At 50.8% G+C, this 17,448-nt stretch overlaps 1 protein-coding gene across 3 annotated transcripts in view; it reads left to right on the top strand.

Moving 5' to 3' along the window:
• MAP1B (microtubule associated protein 1B) overlaps positions 1-17,448 on the top strand; it is an 89,166-nt gene that overhangs the window by 55,503 nt on the left and 16,215 nt on the right. For 2 of the 3 annotated variants that reach the window (XM_070233498.1, XM_070233499.1), the window contains 2 exons: positions 9,440-9,522; positions 11,895-12,035. In XM_070233498.1, the coding sequence (XP_070089599.1) occupies positions 9,440-9,522; positions 11,895-12,035 (224 nt within the window). Of the gene's footprint in view, positions 1-5,995; positions 6,367-9,439; positions 9,523-11,894; positions 12,036-17,448 lie in introns of those variants that run through there. The other variant, XM_023618225.2, reaches the window with a different exon arrangement.

Raw genomic sequence — 17,448 nt, 5'->3', positions numbered from 1 at the left:
AGCCCAGCACCAGAGCGTCAGGTCCACATTCCCGCCTGCCCCCTGGACAGAGCCACCCGTGCTACCCCTGGACCCCAACTGCACCGCGCCCCAAACCAAATCACGCTCATCTGTCTGCCTTCTACCCTTTTAAAATAGTGTTTTAGCTAAGAGCCTGGGCTCTGGACCCTGACCGCCCAGGTTCGCATCCTGCTCCACGACGTAGCCCCTTAGACTGTTGCTTAACTGCACTGTGCCTCATTTTCCTCCTCTGTAAAATGGGAACAGTGCCTTCCTCCTAAGGTTACATGCAGATTCAATGTGGTAAGCACACAGGAAGAACTGAGGTCAGTGCCTGACCCAGGGCAGCTATTCAATATATCTTAGCCATTTTTATTATTCATTCCTTTATCAAATATTGATTGAGCTCCTGCTGTGTATCAGGCACGACTTCTGGCTTGGGTTTCCCAAATTAGAGACCGTCACAGCTGCCATCTCCCCGTTAAACTATCTTTCCTTCACAGTAGGGACGGCGTCGCCGTCCTGCTGGCTTATGAAGGTGGCGCCAGTTTGCTCGAATTAACCCCAGAAAACTGTGCCCTCTCTAAGTAATTCACGTTGTCTTAAACAGGGAATGGATCTCTCACAAAGGCAGGAGCAGCCCAGTAAGATCGAGACACATTCCCTGAAACCTACTTTGAGCTCAAGAGTTAGGTCTGATTGTTAAACAGGAAGGTACCATTTCTGAGCTCAAAGATAGCTGAGACAGCAGTCTCACGGTTTAACCTAATACGTGGCAGGACACCTGGCATGTGGCAGGTATCCCTCAAAAAAAAAAAGAATTCCCCAATCTATACCCTAAACGCTGGGAGCGTTTTGTAATACACCAGAGAAAATGTATCTCAAAGGAACCGTATTTTTAAAAAGTGAGGATTGCAACTTTGTAAACTCCTCCTACACTCTGAGAAGCAGTAAGGGCAAGTGTAAGTGGCAAGAAAGGGAGTCAGGAGTCAGACCGGCTACATTTAAAACCTAGTCCAAAGCAGCGTATTTCATCTCTGTGATGCTGGATGAGACAGCTAACTCGTATTAGATCAACCTCCCCAGCAGCTTTGATTTCCCCATCTGTATAAAAGGAATACTTATAATCATTGATCTTTGGGATATGCTAATGAGGTAACATGCAGCTAAAAGGATGTGTAAACCATGAAGTGGGTCACAGATGACAGGTGGTGGTCTTACTGGTTGCGCACCTGCCCCCAATGGAACCGTCCACAATTGCATGGGAATTGCCTTCGGCAGCCATATGAATGTGATGGTCAGTCACCTGTGACCCGTCACTGCTCGCCCTTGAGGTTGGCCTTCTCTTCTCTAAAGTGGGAGGGGGAGGGAGGGGGTGGGGTTGTCACCAGGGCTCCTTTGGGTCCCCCATCTGTGAGATGAGGACATTCTGATCCCTCCTACCATGATTGACAAGTTCTTCTCTGAAGGCTCCCGGTAGGAGGTCCCTCCATGGCTGCTGGAGTCCTCGCGTCTTAAAGGCAGAAGAAGGACCTCCTTTCTTGGGCACCAGGAGCATAAGTATTTTCCTTTGTCCACAGCAGGATTTGTTTAGAGAACAGGACACTTGGACCTCCCACCCTGCCTTAGCTGGGCTGGGGATCCCACCTTCAAGGCTTAAGTACGCAAACACAGAGGGAGGTGCTTTGTAAGTGGGCAAGTACTGGATGGATGTGGACCTCTGTTTCTAAGGAGCCCTGGAATTTGCTCCCCTGATGGGTTCGTACTCCGCCCTTCACTAGGTGTGCCTTTAAAAAAACATTTTAATCTGTAGCCTCTGTACATTGTTGAAGAACCAACCTTCAGGTTATCCTGTCACCCCCAGCTGGTGCCGACGTTGGTGCTGCTGGTTCCCCTTGGGTGTTCTCCAGGGAGCCAGACTGCCTTCAGCACCATCTAGGATATTTATTTCCCCTTCTTTCAGCCAGGGCACAAAATAGAGAGAAAAAGAAAAAGGAAACAAGTGTCTTCCACATCTGACCCTTGCTAGCCTGGATTCTCATCCCTCTGCTCTGAGGCCTTTAACAGGGAGGGAAGAGGGAAGAGGAGAGCCTGAGAGAATGGGGTCTGGCAGGACAAAAGCCCGGAGGAGAGGATTTGGAAAGAGGGTGAATGGGAACCCTGCAGGAGGGATGGGACCTGTGGTCCCCCGGCATCCCACCCCCGATGAGTCTGTGCCTAGCGGGAGCAGCTGGAATGAGAGGGCATGTGGAATGCGAAATGAGGCCTCTTGGCCACCAGGAGCAAGACCGGCCTGTCGCTGAGCGCTCAGCCTGCACCTTTGGGCACGAAGCCTGTTTAGAACCAGGAGGGAACAGCAGGGTCTAGAGGTCGGGTTGGGTGCTTTTCCGGACCTTTAAAGGTCAGGGAAACACAAAGTAGAAGGTGGCAGAGAAGCCAAGTGAAGGATGTGGTGCAGGACAAGCAGATGCTTGGAAAACCAAACCAGGTGACAACAAAGAAAAATAGTAAAGTCCAGGACATGTAGACAAAAATAGTATAGACTCAAATTCTGCAATAAATTCTCTGAAACACAAAAGATATCTAAGGTAAATTTTTCAAAATTTGTCTAACTCCCAAGCAATGATCAACTTATTTAAATAAAAAGCAGTTATTTATGAAGTCTCCTGAACTTGTTCATAATGGAATTTGAGTTCTTATTCTCTTAAAAAACAAACACTGAGAATTTGGAGAGCGGTGTGACACGCAGGAACGCACATCGGAGATGAAACAAATGCAGAAACAAAGAAATTCATTTCCAACAGAAAAGAAAGGCCGGTTCCAGGGCTGTCAGGGGAAAGGTGGGAGAGAACTGGGCTCGATTGTTCAGCGGAAACAAAGAGGGACTCGGCCTCGAGGTGCGTGTGGGAGGATTCGGCACCCTGCTGACCAGTGGCTCACCCAGGCTGCCACCAAGGACAATCTTGACATCGCAACTTGAAAACTTTTATTTTCGATGAGGGTGGGTCAGGACAAGATGGAGAAAAGAGGAGTGTCACAGCCTTGGCCGTGAGTGGCCCTGTGGAGTGTGACACGGGTCCTAGTCCTGCTGTCCACACTGCAGGCCGTGGGCAAGCTGTTAGACCTCGGGTCTTTGGTCCATGAAGAGGGGTTAATAATTTTGCCTTCACCACGTCACAGGAATGCCCCGAGGATCAAACCAGGCACCACCGGAAGGACAAAAGCACGCTGCAGCTGTGTGGGTTTGCTGCTGTGCTCTTGCAGCCAGCTCTCTGGCGGTCAAGCTCAGGGCTCTCAGTTCCGTGCATCCGCCTCGTCTTTGGGTCTCCTTTGGTTCTGGTAGGATAGCAGGAAGCCATGGGAGGGGCTCCAACACGAGTGTGACCTGGAAACCAGCACCCAGGGCTGGCTCCTGCTTCTGCCCTCCTTCCACTGTGTTCACTGTGGCCCTGGGGTGCCCAGCCTCAGGCTGACAGCTGCAAGAGCTGAGGGATGTGAAGGATGGTGGAGTTGATTTCGGTGCAGAGGACTCAGGAGTCAAACCCCCTCCCGGGGCAGGAATCTGTAGGGGACGGCTGGCTCTTCGTATTCTGTGCTGACACTGTTGGTCTTTGGGGACAATGTAATAAGGAGACATCAAGTCTCCCAGCACCTCTGAGTTTTCAAGGGGCCTCAGTGGCAGGGGCAAGGGGCTGAGTCGTCTTGCCTGCCTTGTGGTCACGTTCTTCCTCACGTGGGAGGTGATTCTTGTTCCAGGGAACAAGGGGAACGCTCTGGTAGGCCAGGCTCCTGGGCCCTCCCCTGGGCTCCTGGGGAAGATATCTGCCGTTGTGGCCTCGCAGAAGCACTGTTACCACACAGCGCATGCTCACCCACTCCTCCCGTTTTCCTGGTTAGAAAGGATGGGGTGGGGTAGAAGGAGCACAGGGGAACCAACGAGGGCTCCTGGATGGGCCTTGTGCTGCTGTGAGGCGTCCTGACCTGCCCCCCTGCCTCTGGGAGGCCATGTCTTCCCGCCCGCCTGGGGCCAGGCCTGCCGCCCTGGGCCCAGTGTGAGCTTTGGCGGGTAGAGGACCTCTGCGGGGAGAAAAGAGAATGCACTAGAAAACTCTGCGATGCCGCGCTCCCCTTCTCCACACCAGCTCCTTTCTCTGCAGACTTCCCATCTCTCAGCACCTTTGCTCTTTGTCGTTATGTGGGTTCCCGCAGACAGGAGGCCTGGATCTTATTCCAAACAAAAGCTGTGTTAAAAGCTGCTGTGAGACTTGTTGGTAAATCACCTTTAGTTCCTGCACTGAGTGCCTTTCATTTCTTGCTTTCATCCCTTTGCTAAATGTTACCCTGGGCAGTGTTTTTTGTACTCCCTTCTCCCAACAGACTTTAACACCAAGACGGTTTGTGCTCCTGGCCTTTTGTTGACCTACCAACCCCTACTGTTAGGTAAACAACCCCAGTCGTTCTTTAGCACATGCATTTCCCTTTCTAGGTCTAGAGTCTTCTGTGACCCTCTCTACGTTCCTGCTTCTCCACACTGGAAGTTCTTTCTAGTGCAAAGCACAGCACCAAATCCCTTTCCCAAGAAGCATCCACTGGTTTTCACCTGGGCCAGGGGCCGTTGGGAGGCACTGGTGGGTGATGAGGGGCAGAGCTGGGAGCCCGAGGGCTCTTCTCCTTCTGGACCCGCGCCCTGACCTCCACCCCGGGGATTCAGGCTCCTCCTCATCTTGTTCCTTCCACACTGAATAGACATTGAAGGCTTTCTTTATTCTTCAATTTCCATTTCTAGACTATGCTTACAAAGTCTCATTTCAAGTTTCATTTTTTCAAGAAAAGGAAGTTGTAGAAATAAACTTCTGGATTGTGATCATTAATGGAAATGGAAATGAAATATTCATCCTCGAGACACACGGAGTTGTCATCCACTTAAAGACAACTTAAAAGTTTTCAGCCTCACTGGTTGTTGCTTTCACTGAGGTTCCCCCTCCCGGGGCGCTGCAGTGACCCTGGGTCCAGCATTCTCTCCTTGGTGTGAGGCTGTTTCGTGGATCAGCTGCCCACCAGGGCTGAGACCTTGCTCCGGTCCCTGCAGAGATGATACAGTCTCCTAGGCCACTGTGTTCTGGGCCGATGTGTGGGATGCGTGAGGGAGGGAGGGGCCAGCTGTGCAAGACGGGAGCTTCTGAGTTTGATGGGGTTCAGTTGGGGCTCTGCCCCGATAGTGGGTGTCTGAATTCAGCCATGGTCAGCCTCCTGCAAAACCAGGGGAGAGGCTGAGTGAGCGCGTGTTTGGGCGAATGTGGTCTGTGGAGGAGAGGCCCTAAGCCTCCTACAGATTCTACACCCAGAATATAGCATTTTGCTTCCAGAGATTTCAGTCCGCCGCATATAGTAATCCGCAAACCACTAAGACAGCCCAACCTGAAAAGACACATGGCTTGAAGTAATCTGTCAGGTTCTCAGTCATTGAAAAAAGTCCCAGCAATAACTGAAAAATTGGGGCTTATCTGGGTTTCAGGTGTAGCTTTGGGAGTTTACACCGAGTCTCCCTGTCTGCAAGGGCCCTGCTGCATCAGGGGGTCCCCGGGGGTGCTCTGGGTCCTAAGATGGGGCAGACCCGATTGTTGTCACATAACAGTGTCACCCCCCATGCCCCCGTGGAGCCTTCACAGTTACACTGGGCTGTGTGGGGAAGCCCTCACAGACTCTCGTGGCAGGAATAAGTGACAGCATCCTTCTCTCAGACCAACGCTGAGAGAGTTAACTGTCCATCTCGGCGGCCCAGTGCCCTCCCTGGGAGCTGTTTCTGGAGAAGGCAGACTGCAGGGGTAGAGAGAAAGGCTGCAACCATGTCGTCCTTCTTTCCTGGGAACTTCTTTTCTAAAGCAACTGAACGAGACCTCTGCAGGCGAGGGTGGTGGCCTCTCCTTCAAGAATGCCTGGCCCGTTTCCCAGTGTGAAACATTCCCCAAATATGCAACTTTGTGAGCGTCCCCGCAGCTGAGAGCTGCCTGCCGCCAGGGGAGCTGGGACCCCACAAGGTCGTAGGGGGTGGGGGCATGGCTTTAGGCCCTCAGCAGGCCCTGGGTTTGCCAGATGCCAGGAAGGCCAGCCCCTGGTGACGTTGTCCGCGGAAGAATCTGGCCAACAGTCCGGCCGTGACAAGAGCTTGAGGCTTCTCTCTCTCTCTAAATCCCCTCCTTCATTCAAATCCAATCCTATAAAAAGGCTTTTTGTGGAAGGAGCAGCCATGGCGTCATGGTGCACGTCTGTGTCGTGGCTGTCAGGCTTCCCAAAGATGGACAGAAAGAGCCTCCTCGGTTGACTTCCTGAGCAGGCAGGTCTTAAATGGACTCGGAAGGAGTGGAGGTAAACGGCAGCTTCACGTAGCATCTGTTTTGTGGGCAAGTGGTGAAGCCAGGGAGGAAGGCGCTTCTTGGGCTGGTCAGAAGGCCCTCCAGTGAACGGGGGAGGAAGGGCATGCTGGCAGGTGCTGGGCAGGCCAAGCTGGGAGGGCTGGGCTGCAGCGGAGGGGCTCGGGTAGCAGGGCGGGGACATCGTGCAGATGGGGTGAGAGGGCCGATTCCTTCCTGTCTCTCGGGGAGGGAGGTGCCTCTCTGTGGTCCCTTGCTCAAGTCTACAGAACAGGGTCAGGCCTGCAGCCCCGCCATTGCATTATGCTGCCTGGGCTCTGTGTGCAGGACGCTGTCCCCTCGATAGTGTGCTCTGGGAAGTGACTGCTCACTTCTCCGCGCTCTTGTGCTTTTGCTAATTTGTCTCCACTTGGTGCCTCTGAAGTTCCTACCTAAGCTGTTATTTCAGGAGGCCACGATGGGAGGACCTAGAAAGGGGGCGGTTTTCTGTGCTTTGCCGGTTGTCCTTATATCGTTTGCTTATTTGGTTTGATGTTCTTTTGCTTTGGCTGCGAGCATCAGGCTTGGGTCGTGCTCATAGGAGCGAGCGTGCTCCCACGGCTCAGTGTGGTCCTCTTTCCCAGGCCCGGGCCATCGCCTGCTGGGCTGCAGGACGTTGTGTGTTCTGGAGTCCCTTCGTTTTCAGGCGTTGGGAGGGGAGCACCACACGCCTACTGTTGATTTTACCCTCTTTGATGTGGGTGTTTGGCCACCTTCGTTCTCTTTTCCTCTTTGCTAATATTCTTCTCCTAATGCTTTCTGGCGTCCCGCCTCTGTAAGCACGGCCCTGATTTTATTCCTCTGGGATTCTCCCCAGCTCTTCTTGGTGCTCCATGTCTGTCCTGCATCTGTTTTCCCAAGTCCCAGCTCAGTTACCTGCACCACAGAGCAGCAAGGCGGGGGACTCGAGAGCTGGGCACCCTGGGTCCGAGTCCTGGCGCCAGCGCTGGCTGGCTGTGTGACCGTGGGCGGGCTAATTCTCTTCTTCGTTGTCCTCGCAGTACAGGAGACAATCCTAGTGCCTATGTCCTGGAGCTCTTCCGGGATCAAATGAACTAGTCCATGGGAGGAGGGCGTGGCCAGCGCCATTCTTGTAGAGTTTGGGCTTCTTCCATGTCTCATGTGGGTTTACTGGTTAATATTAGCTGTTAGGAAAGCTAAGACAGTGGAGAACAGGCTTGACAATGTGCGGGGCTAAGTGCTTCAACACACTGCTGTCGCTGTAGTCCTTCTGGTTCTTGATGGTATAAAGGGAGACAGCTCTAATTAAGCTGTGTGCCCTGGCCTGCTTTCTTTTTTTAACTTCTTAATTGAGATACATTCACATACCATACAATTCACCCTTTTAAAGTGGACTGTTCAACAGTTTCTTGGTAAATTGCATTATTAATTTTTTTTGAGTTTTGGTAAAATATATATAAAACATAAAATTTGCCATTTTAGCCATTTTTAAATGTCCAATTCAGTGGCATTAATCACATTCACGGTGTTATGCACCATCACCTCTTTTTCCAAAACTTTTTCATCCCCCCAAACAGAAACTCTGTGCCCATTAAGCAGTGACTCCCCGTTCCGTCTCCCCTCAGCCCCTCGTACCCTCTAATCTGCTCTGTGACTCCATGAACAGCCTATTCCAGATATTCCGTGCAAGTGGAATCATGCAGTATTTGTCCTTCCGTGTCTGGCTTCTTTCCCTCAGCATAATGTCCCCAAGGTTCATTCATGTTGTAGCCCGTGTCATGACTTCATTCCTTTTTATGGCTCAGTAAGATTCCATTGCCTGGATAGACCACATTTTGGTTGTCCATTCCTCCATCGGTGGGCCTCTGGTTGTCTCTACCTTTAGCTATTGTGGAATATGCTGCCGTGAACGCTGGCATACAAGTATCTGTCTGAGTCCCTGCTTTCTCTCCACCTGGGAGTGGAGTGGCTAGGTCATATGGTAATTCTGTTTTAGCTTTGTGAAGAATTGCCCAACTGTCTTTCTGGAACACAGTTGCTTTTTGGTTATTCTCTCCTTTGGTGGCTGTCCCCCTCAGATTCTACTCCATTTCCCCCTGTCTCCCAAGTTTCATTGCGCTTCCAAGCAGCAGACACCTTCTCACCTACCCTCCCAACCTTGTGTCTCCCTCCACCTGGCTGAGGGAACGGGCTCTTCTCTGTCCCTCCCTGACTGGCAGAGCATTTATGGCCCACTCTGGCCGCACATCCGCCTCAGCACTTCACCTCTGTCCGAGGAGGGGAGCCTTTGTAGGTCATCCACAGGCCTCAGTCCACTTGGGCTGGAGGTGGTTTCAGCCGCACCATGTCCCTAAAACCTATCAAGTGTGGGAAGTCCGGGATGTGGAGCCAAACCTTGCAGAATTTCAGCCCTCCTTAGCCAGGTCCTTCATCCCCACAACTCCTTGCTTTGTTGTTCTCTGTCAGCCCTGCTTGTCTCAAGGGGCCATGTGGCCGCCCGGTCCAGGGGGGAGTTGTTCTCCGCTCTTCATTTGCTCGCAGTTCCTCCACTTTTCTATGAGCAAGTGAATTAATTAATGAATACCCCAACAGCCTGTACGCCTGCCTCAGACAGCCATTCTGGTTGTTGGGCTAATTGTTAGCCTGGGTTTCTGGATGTCATTCATTTCACAATAAGGCTCCTAATTAATCTCAGCACCGTTCTCACCAGAAGAAAGGCTGGTGCGGAGAAACATCCCCAATTACCATGAGAAAGGAAATGTCAAGAGCCTGTTGAGTTTTCCGGGCATCCACCCCTGTCTCAGATGCAACCCGCCTTCAGCGTACAGAGGCAGCCTGGTGCCCAACCTCGAGAACTAGAGGGTTGTGAGTGCGCGAGGCACGCCAGATCGCCGGACCCAGCTCCGAGGAGCCGGCTGGGGTCCGCACACTCCTGTTTTGTAACGCCGATTGTGTTTCCCAAGACCGTGTGGAGAATCCTGCTGCCGTGGCTCCCAGAAGCAGGCGGGGCAGTGTTAACCCAGAAGAACTAAGGGTCTCCTCTTTTGTCTGTGTTTTTGCGCCTGCAGGACAAAAGATCCTTCATCACCGAAGTGACGTTTTAGAAACAGTGGTCCTGATCAACCCTTCAGATGAAGCGGTCAGCACCGAGGTAAGCACTCGGCTCTGTGGGGTCTTGGGTGGGGCCTTACACAGCGGGGCAGAGACCCAGCAGATCAGAGGGGCTGGGGAGGTGGCGGGAGGACAGGGAGAGAGACGTTCTGGGTCCAGGGACGTTCCTTACCCCCAGTCAGTGGCTGGTTCTCTGCATTGGTACCACCCCAGACTGCCCCTCCCAATGAGGACAAAGCGGAAGACGCTAGCCAGAACGGGAGTATTTGTAGAGGCAATGGGATAGGAGATCCTGGGTATATATGGAGGGTGATGCGGGGGAGTCTGGCTGGGATGCAGCAGGGGAAATAGACCACACGCCCTCAGGCTGGGCCACGGAGAACCCAGGGTTGGAGAAGAGGAGCGTCTCCGACGCAGGCCCCTGCAGAGCCACCCTGCCCACCCCTTGTCACTGTTGAAAGGCAGGATAGCAGAGCGGTCAGGAGCATGGCCTCTGGGGCCACATTGTTACTAGCTGGTGGCCTCGGGCAAGCTGTTTCCTGTCTCTGTCTCGGTCTCCACCTCTGCGAGACAGAGATCACAGCTAATGTTCACGTTCAACGTTGCGACTGGAAGTGTCGAGCGCTTAGAACAGAGTTTGGCACCTAACAGCAGAAATATGAATGTTGGCTCTTCTTATTACCGATATTATTTATTACCATCAGACGGAATTTTTGCTGGAGAGAGTAACGGGGTTTCAGAGCCTACTGTAAGATAAGAACTTGGTGGGAGCTGGGGATCCGTGGTCACCAGGCCAGAGGAGTTGTGGGTCTTCACGTCCCACTTCCTTTATTACATTTGGCGCCTTTGAGATTGAGTGGCTCCTTGGATGTTAAGGTAGCCGGAGTCCCTGGGAGCCTCCAGTAGCTGCCGCATCTCTCCTGCCCATGCTTGGAGCATCTCTGTGACTGTAGTCTGTTTTTTAAAATTGAGATATAATTTACATACCATAAAATCCATCCTTTTAAAGAGTGCAGTTCATTGGTTTTTAGTATCTTCACAAAGTCATGCAATTGTCATCATTATCTCATTCCAGAACATGTCCATCACCCCACAGAAACCCCGACCCCATTAGCAGTCACTCTCCCCAGCCCCAGGCAACCACTAATCTACTTTTTGCCTCTATGGATTTGCCTATTCTGAATATTCCAGATAGTGGAATCATACAATATGTGGCCTTTCGTATCTGGCTTATTTCACTTAGCATAACATTTTTGAGGGTCATCTACCTTATGGCATGTGTCAGGACTTCAAGCCTTTTCATGGCTGAATACTATTCCATTGTCTGGCTAGACCACATTGAGTTCATCCGTTCGTCAGTTGATGGGCATATGGGTGACTCCCACTTTCTGGCTGTCATTATGTAGCCTGTTTAGGTCCCACTTCCATCTGCCCCCATCAGATCCCATGATCCCATTTGACAATCCATGAAGGCACAGGCTGAGGAAAGTGACTGGCCAGCAGTCTCTCTGTGACTAACAGAATCAGGAAGTAGAAACAATTTTAAAGAGCTGGAGGATTAATATTTATCCGGGCGGAGTGCCTGGATCAGTTGTGAGAAATGGTAGGGGGAAAAATGTGGAGTTTCTCTCAGGAATCCAGGCTTGCCTGTGGAGCAGACAGGCTGGAACAGTGACCTCGGTCCTGTGTGTTTCCTTGAGTCACGATGGGGCTCTTGGGGCAGTGGGTTCATGTCCCTGCCTTCATGCCTAGCCCCGTGCCTAGCAGTCAGCTTGTGCGGAACCAAACGGGGCTCAGAGCAAATGTTGCGTTTCTGCTGAAGGACGGGCTGGCTTCCTGCCATGGAAAGAACAGAGAGTGCTTTTGTGCAAATCATTACAGTTCTCTCTGAGTCCCAGTCGGGCCAGCCCTTTATGTTCCACGGGAGGCACCTTGCTGATGCCACTGGAGGCTGCACTTGAGCTTTGTGTTTGGTGTGTGGCTTGGAAGGAAAGGGACCCTGGATGAAGGTGCTGACTTGGGACCCCAGGTACAAATCTGTGTTCCCTGAGCTTATGCCTGGTGCCTCGGCATGTGGGATACTCCTTAGTCCGCAGACTGCCTGCTGTTTGCACACACAGCTGTGGGACACTTGTTACCAGCTGTGGAGACGGCTAGGAAACTAAGACAGAAAGTCAGCTCCCGCTGCTGTTGTGGGTATAGCCAGACGTGGAAAACGGCACTCATGGGCCACTGATGACCACAGGTGTTGGCTGCCGTCCGACTCCCCAGGGGAGTCTGCGTACCGAGGAATGAATGACTTTGTTGGCAATGAACTTGAAGCCCTGCAGGGCGATCCCTGTCTTGAGCCCTGTCTTGAGGGGGATGGCGGTGCCGCCTGCGCTCACGTCCGCTCCCTGTGCTTTGTTTCAGGTGCGTTTGATGATCACTGACGCCGCCCGCCACAAGCTGCTCGTGCTCACGGGACAGTGCTTCGAAAACACCGGAGAGCTCATTCTGCAGTCGGGCTCTTTCTCCTTCCAGAACTTCATAGAGATTTTCACCGATCAAGAGGTGGGCTCCCGTGCAGGACTAGCTGAGCTCTCCCACCGCTCGGTCACTGTTGTGGCCTGAGGCTGCTCTTTGAAAGCTTAGGGGCAGATAGAAGAAGGGGAGGGCGTGTCCCCCTCCTTTGAAACTAGCAAAAGCTGTGGCTGGTGCTTCCGTGCACTGAGGTTCCCTGGCTCATCACCGAAGGAGTTTAGAGCCCTCGTCTTTAACTAATCGGAGCCATTCTTAATGTGCCTGAGATACAGATGGAGGGGGGTTGGAACAATCAGCATTTTACAGATGGCAAAAATGATGGAGAAACTTGAAATGACAGAGCCCAAAAGAAAGCCAAGTTTCCTGTTATCTGAAAGGATTCTCCGAAGATCTCGTGGGTTTTTAGTAACATTTAACTGCCCTGATTTCTTTCCCTACTTGGCCTTACTTTTCCTGGTCTAATTATTTCAGTTTCTCTCACTTTTAATGCCCGGTCCCAATGTTTGAACTTGGAGTGGTTGAACAGTGGAAGAAAGAGAGGACTCGAGAAAGGGAGGCACGTAGGAAAATGGGCCACTTCCGTGAGCCACGTTAACGCCCCAAGAAAAAGATGGGTGAAGTAGGTTGATGAAGCTGGGTCATTAATATTTCTAATGAATAGATCTTATTCAAGGATGATACATGTGAAATATTGAAAACTATATGATGTTAGTGGTATTTTGTAAAATCAAAGGTCAAAGCTTTTAATTTGGTTATTTCTGCTTGAGAATTTATCCCGACTGGGAAACTGCTCTTTCCAAAATAACATTAGTCTTTCTTTTTCTTTGTTAGTTTACAGTAGTTACAGAAACAGTTCAGGGCTGTCACCCATAGCAGGTTGGGGCTGCCCGTAGCTGACAGCACATTTCTACGTGGAAAGGTTGAGGGATGTACTGACAGGAAGAGTTACCACGTCTATTTAAAACCGCCTTCCTGAGAACTTCCTGAGATGGCGGCCTCTTGGTCTCATGGGGGCTGCGAAGGGCCATCTGTCTCTCTGCATCTAATCTTCCTGAGCCCTGTGCTCCGCAGGGAGGCCTCTGTGTGCTCTTCCTCGCTGCGAGAGCTGTAAATACACTGCCCAGCTTCATTTGGCTCACCTGGAGCCTTCTGTAAAAATATAAATGTCGGATGACATGACCACGTTTTATTCTCCACCCACCAGAGGGGAAGGCAAAACGGTGAAAAGGAATGTTTTATGTAGTGTTTGAAAGCTAGACTCTCAGAAGGTGTGATGCCATCTGGGTCCTGAGGCAGGTAGCCTGGCTGCCCACAGCGAGAAGTGGCCCCAGGGCTCACTCCCAGCTGGTCCCCTCTTCACCACTTCAAAATGAAGGTTCCCGCCTGTCTTCCGCCAGGGCTGCCAGAATTCAGGCTGCATGTCTTGTGTCCATTGCACCCACTCATACTAAAGGCCCGTAAATCTGTGTTCAATTGCATGGAAATTCCCAGGCTGGAGCCACAATGCTCACTCCACCTGCTGCCTGGAAATCGTGTGTGATCACTGTAACGTCGGAATCTTTTGCAAGATGGTGTCCCCATGTTCACGTTGTGCCTGGGGGCCCGTGGGCATTTGTCTGGTAGCTCAGGGGTCACAGACACTATCGGCACCTTACCTGGAGAAGGGAGAGAGATGCAGAAGCCTGGACACAGCCCCGTGGCCCAATAACATGGGCGGGTGGCTCACCGGCCTCCTGGTAGGCTTGGCTCCCCGCTGAGCTCCTGGCTCATTTCTGTGCACACCGTGCCTCTCCTGCATCCCCAGGCAGTTCTAAAGTTAGTTGCTACCCCCATGTCATTGGTTTGCCTTTTTTGCACTAAAACCAAATAGAGCAGATATGTAAAAAAAAGGGTTTGTCATTGCCAGAATTTTAAATAAGAAGGTATCACAAGTCATCCATCTCTCTATTTAAATAAAGCATAGCGTTATGAACATTGCTGCTTACATCACTTTTACTGGCCCGCAGAAGTAGAAGTTTGCACAATAGCCTATGCATATATTAGAATTTACCACTAATTGCAGAAGAAAAAGAAACAGCCTTAGCTGCAGAGCGTGAGGTCTGGGCAAGGGCATGTTCCTCGAGTTTGTAATCACTGGAGGGGGTTCTGCAGGGCACACGTTTTCATCACACTCAGGCAGGTGTCGTTAAGGCCAGAGATGCTGTTATCTTCCCCTCTGCCTGCCCCATAGCCCCCAGTACTGTGAAGAAAGTCATGCTCAACACACGTGAGAAAGGACCTCCGGAGTCTTCCCTACAGACTGGCTGCGTGGTGTTGGGGGTGGGGAAGGACGAGCAGCAGGACACTGGGCAGAATTCACTCTTCCTCTTCCCTAACCAGCGCCACTCAGCCTTTATTTTTCTGATGTTGTGGACTTTGGAGAAAGCACATGCCACATTGGAGATGGCTGGAGAGACCAGTGGTGACCAGCCACTGAGCCAGAGCTCTGATTGCCTGTCGCTGCCTTGGAGACAGGGTTTGATCACAGAATGACTCAGTAACAGGGGGCCTCAAAGGCCATTTGGTGTCCAGCTTTGTTCCTTTTATCCAGTGCTTGATACATACTAGTCACTCCAGAGAAATCAGGAACACAATTTGGGAAAAACAAAAAATGATATATTTTTTAACAAGAATAGCTAAAAATAAATGGACTGAAAAATAGAATTGTCAGTGCATTTTGAGCTTCGGGTTTTGGGAGTCTTGGTCATTGGAGGTCAACTACAAAACCAGGACTTAGGAATTAGGACAGCATCTGGCTAACTCATCCCTCTCTGAAACCCAAGGATGGTGAAGTCACCATCTCCTGGGGACATTTTTCAGTCTCTCTGGTAGAAAATTTTTCCTTGTTTCTCTTATTGTATCTTCAAGGAAGGAATGTGATCCCTTTTCCACCTGACAGTGTCTTAGACACCCTTCGCCAATGCGGCCAATTGTTTTTTCCTCCAGATTAATCATTTTCAGTTTACCCACTGTTCTTCATAAAACAAGATATTAAAAGTTCTTCCATTCCCTGGTCACTGTCAGTCAGGCCTGTTCCATTGGGGCATGGGATGGGATGGGGGAATCCAGGAGTTCAGTCTCGGTCACGTTTAGTGCCCTGGCTAAACTGCTATCAGACAGGTGGATATGTGAGTCCAGAGCTCAGGGAACTAAAAGTCGGGCTGGAGACATTAATGTGGAAGCCATCAGCATGTGAGAAAACAGATGAAGTGATCTAGGGAGAGAAATATATTCTGAGAGAAAGGGGCCCAGCTGTAGTGTTTAGAGGTTAAGGCCAAGAAGAGCCAGCAATGTCAATTTGTTTGTTTTTGGTCCAGTTTCTGTAAAATGCCATGACTCACACTGGACACCCTACTCCAGGCATCACTGACCAGGTCAGAATTGTGACAGTCCGTGACTTCTATAGGTTTGAATACAATCTTCTATTAAATAAGTCTAGAAGTTACTTTTGACCATCACCATCCACAATTAAATGTCAACAGGAAGGGATGCAGGCTTTGAGGACCTCTGCAACCTATGTAATTTGGGGGCTCCCTTTAAGAAAAAGAAAACAAAATTATGAATACGCCATTAAGTTCAGGGCTTTGGGGGGAAACCGTGCCAGTGAGGGGCCTTGAAGTTTAAGCTCCATCAGCTTTATGATAAATCCGTCTGCCCGTCAGCTGAAAGCCCTGAGTCTTTTCCAGGGGCATCATTGTTGAGCCACACCTCCCGACCCTGTACTTGACCCAGCTGGTTTACTGGACCTCACCGTCATCCCTTTAGAATGCCATCCTGTTAGAGTTGACTTAGCCGTCATCATTCCCCTGTCAAGAGCTTTTTTAAATGTCTTAACTCTGCCATCCCACCTTTTGCTATGCCTCCCATTTTCATGCCATCTGCAGGTTTGATAAGCATGTCTTCACCATTTTCATCGAAGTCAGTACTCAAGAGGACATAGCTGAGCCCCGAGGCAGCCGCCTTAGACCTACGTCTGGTTGACACTCAGCAGCACGATTTATGTGGCTGGCTACAGATCCACCTAATTCTGCTATCTCACTGTTCAGAGATGCTGTTAGACGTCCTGCTAAAACCCAGAGATACGCTGTCCACTGTATTTCCTCATTAGCCAAGCAAGTAACCTAATCAGAAAAGGAAATGTAGTTAGTGGGCTGCGGTTAGCATTCTAATTTCATTAATATTATCTGCAGTAAAGTCATTTATTTCCCATATCTTCCTTCCTCTTCCAGTATGCCTGCATTTAATTAGAAAAAGTAATTAACAAAAAAGCCAGCCTTTGCCCTGAGGAATATTTCTTCCAGTAGTGTCTCTCATCCCTCTCTGTAAGAACAAGGGGAGGGTGGCAATCAGTGTGCTTGAGAAGGATTAGCAGGCTCGTGTCACTCCCCAAGTGTTCACTCTGGGAGGACAGCATGCATCGAACTGGCCGAGTTCAGTGCAGTTCAGCAAACGTCTGTTGAGCCTGAAGATGTCTTGGAGAAACAAAGATAACGGTGATACAGACAGAAGATGCGTTTCCTGCCCTCCAGGAGCTTTCAGTGGAAGGGGCCATGAGAGGTAGAGGACCTGCTGTGGTGACGATGTCAAGTTGCCTTTGAGGAGGCCTCAGTTTCCGAGTCTAAGACCTAGTGGGAGGTTTGCTCGCACTGCTCACATCCTCGGCTCCTCCCTGTTCACTGAATCAGTGCTGACCCAGTGCCTCCGTGGGCTGGCCACTGTGACACCAGTCTCTACCCCGGGGCCCTCACCCTCTGCATGCGTGCGGGCGGGCCGGTCTGCAAGTGGGCTCTGGGGACGCGGGGCCTCGTTTCTGCCGTACTCCTCCAAGGCTGCCTTCTCCCCCCTCCTCCCTGCCCTGCCCCATCCTCTCCTTCCTGACGGGCTCTCTCCAGCCCCCGTCTCATCATGCACTGTGTGTGGCTGCTTCTCCAGGGGGACTGGATTTCTCTCTGAAGAGAAGCCTTCCAGCAGTGCTGGCTTTCTTTTCTGCTTTCCCTAGGACGTCATGGTTTTCCATCCCCAGCCTCTCTTTGCTGTTTTTCAGTGTACCCCTGACTTCCTCAGAATTCTGTGCAGCCTTGTTTTCTTTTGGGGTCATTTCCTTAGTTTCTTGGAACTCTCTGGGTAGAGGTGAAAAGATGGAAAGTAGGGAGGATTCCTCAAGTCTTTTTACCGTCTCCTTAAACTTAGTGATGACACACTTCACATAAAAAGAGCTGGTAATGGAATGCCCCCCACGCACAGCTGGATCAGACCTTAGCTGCCACATCCTTCAGTTAGGGTGGAATTTCAAAAATTAAAATGAGCTAAACTTAATTTTAAATTTCACTGCTAAAGATTCAGCGGTCTGAGTGATCCTGGACCTCCCCTCTGAAATGTATTCCAAATCATGAATGGTTTGCGT

Source organism: Equus caballus, chromosome 14 (assembly GCF_041296265.1).
Source record: "Equus caballus isolate H_3958 breed thoroughbred chromosome 14, TB-T2T, whole genome shotgun sequence".
Taxonomy (NCBI): domain Eukaryota; kingdom Metazoa; phylum Chordata; class Mammalia; order Perissodactyla; family Equidae; genus Equus; species Equus caballus.
The sequence above is the reverse complement of the archived record's forward strand: the minus strand, read 5'-3'. Positions and strand labels throughout refer to the sequence as shown.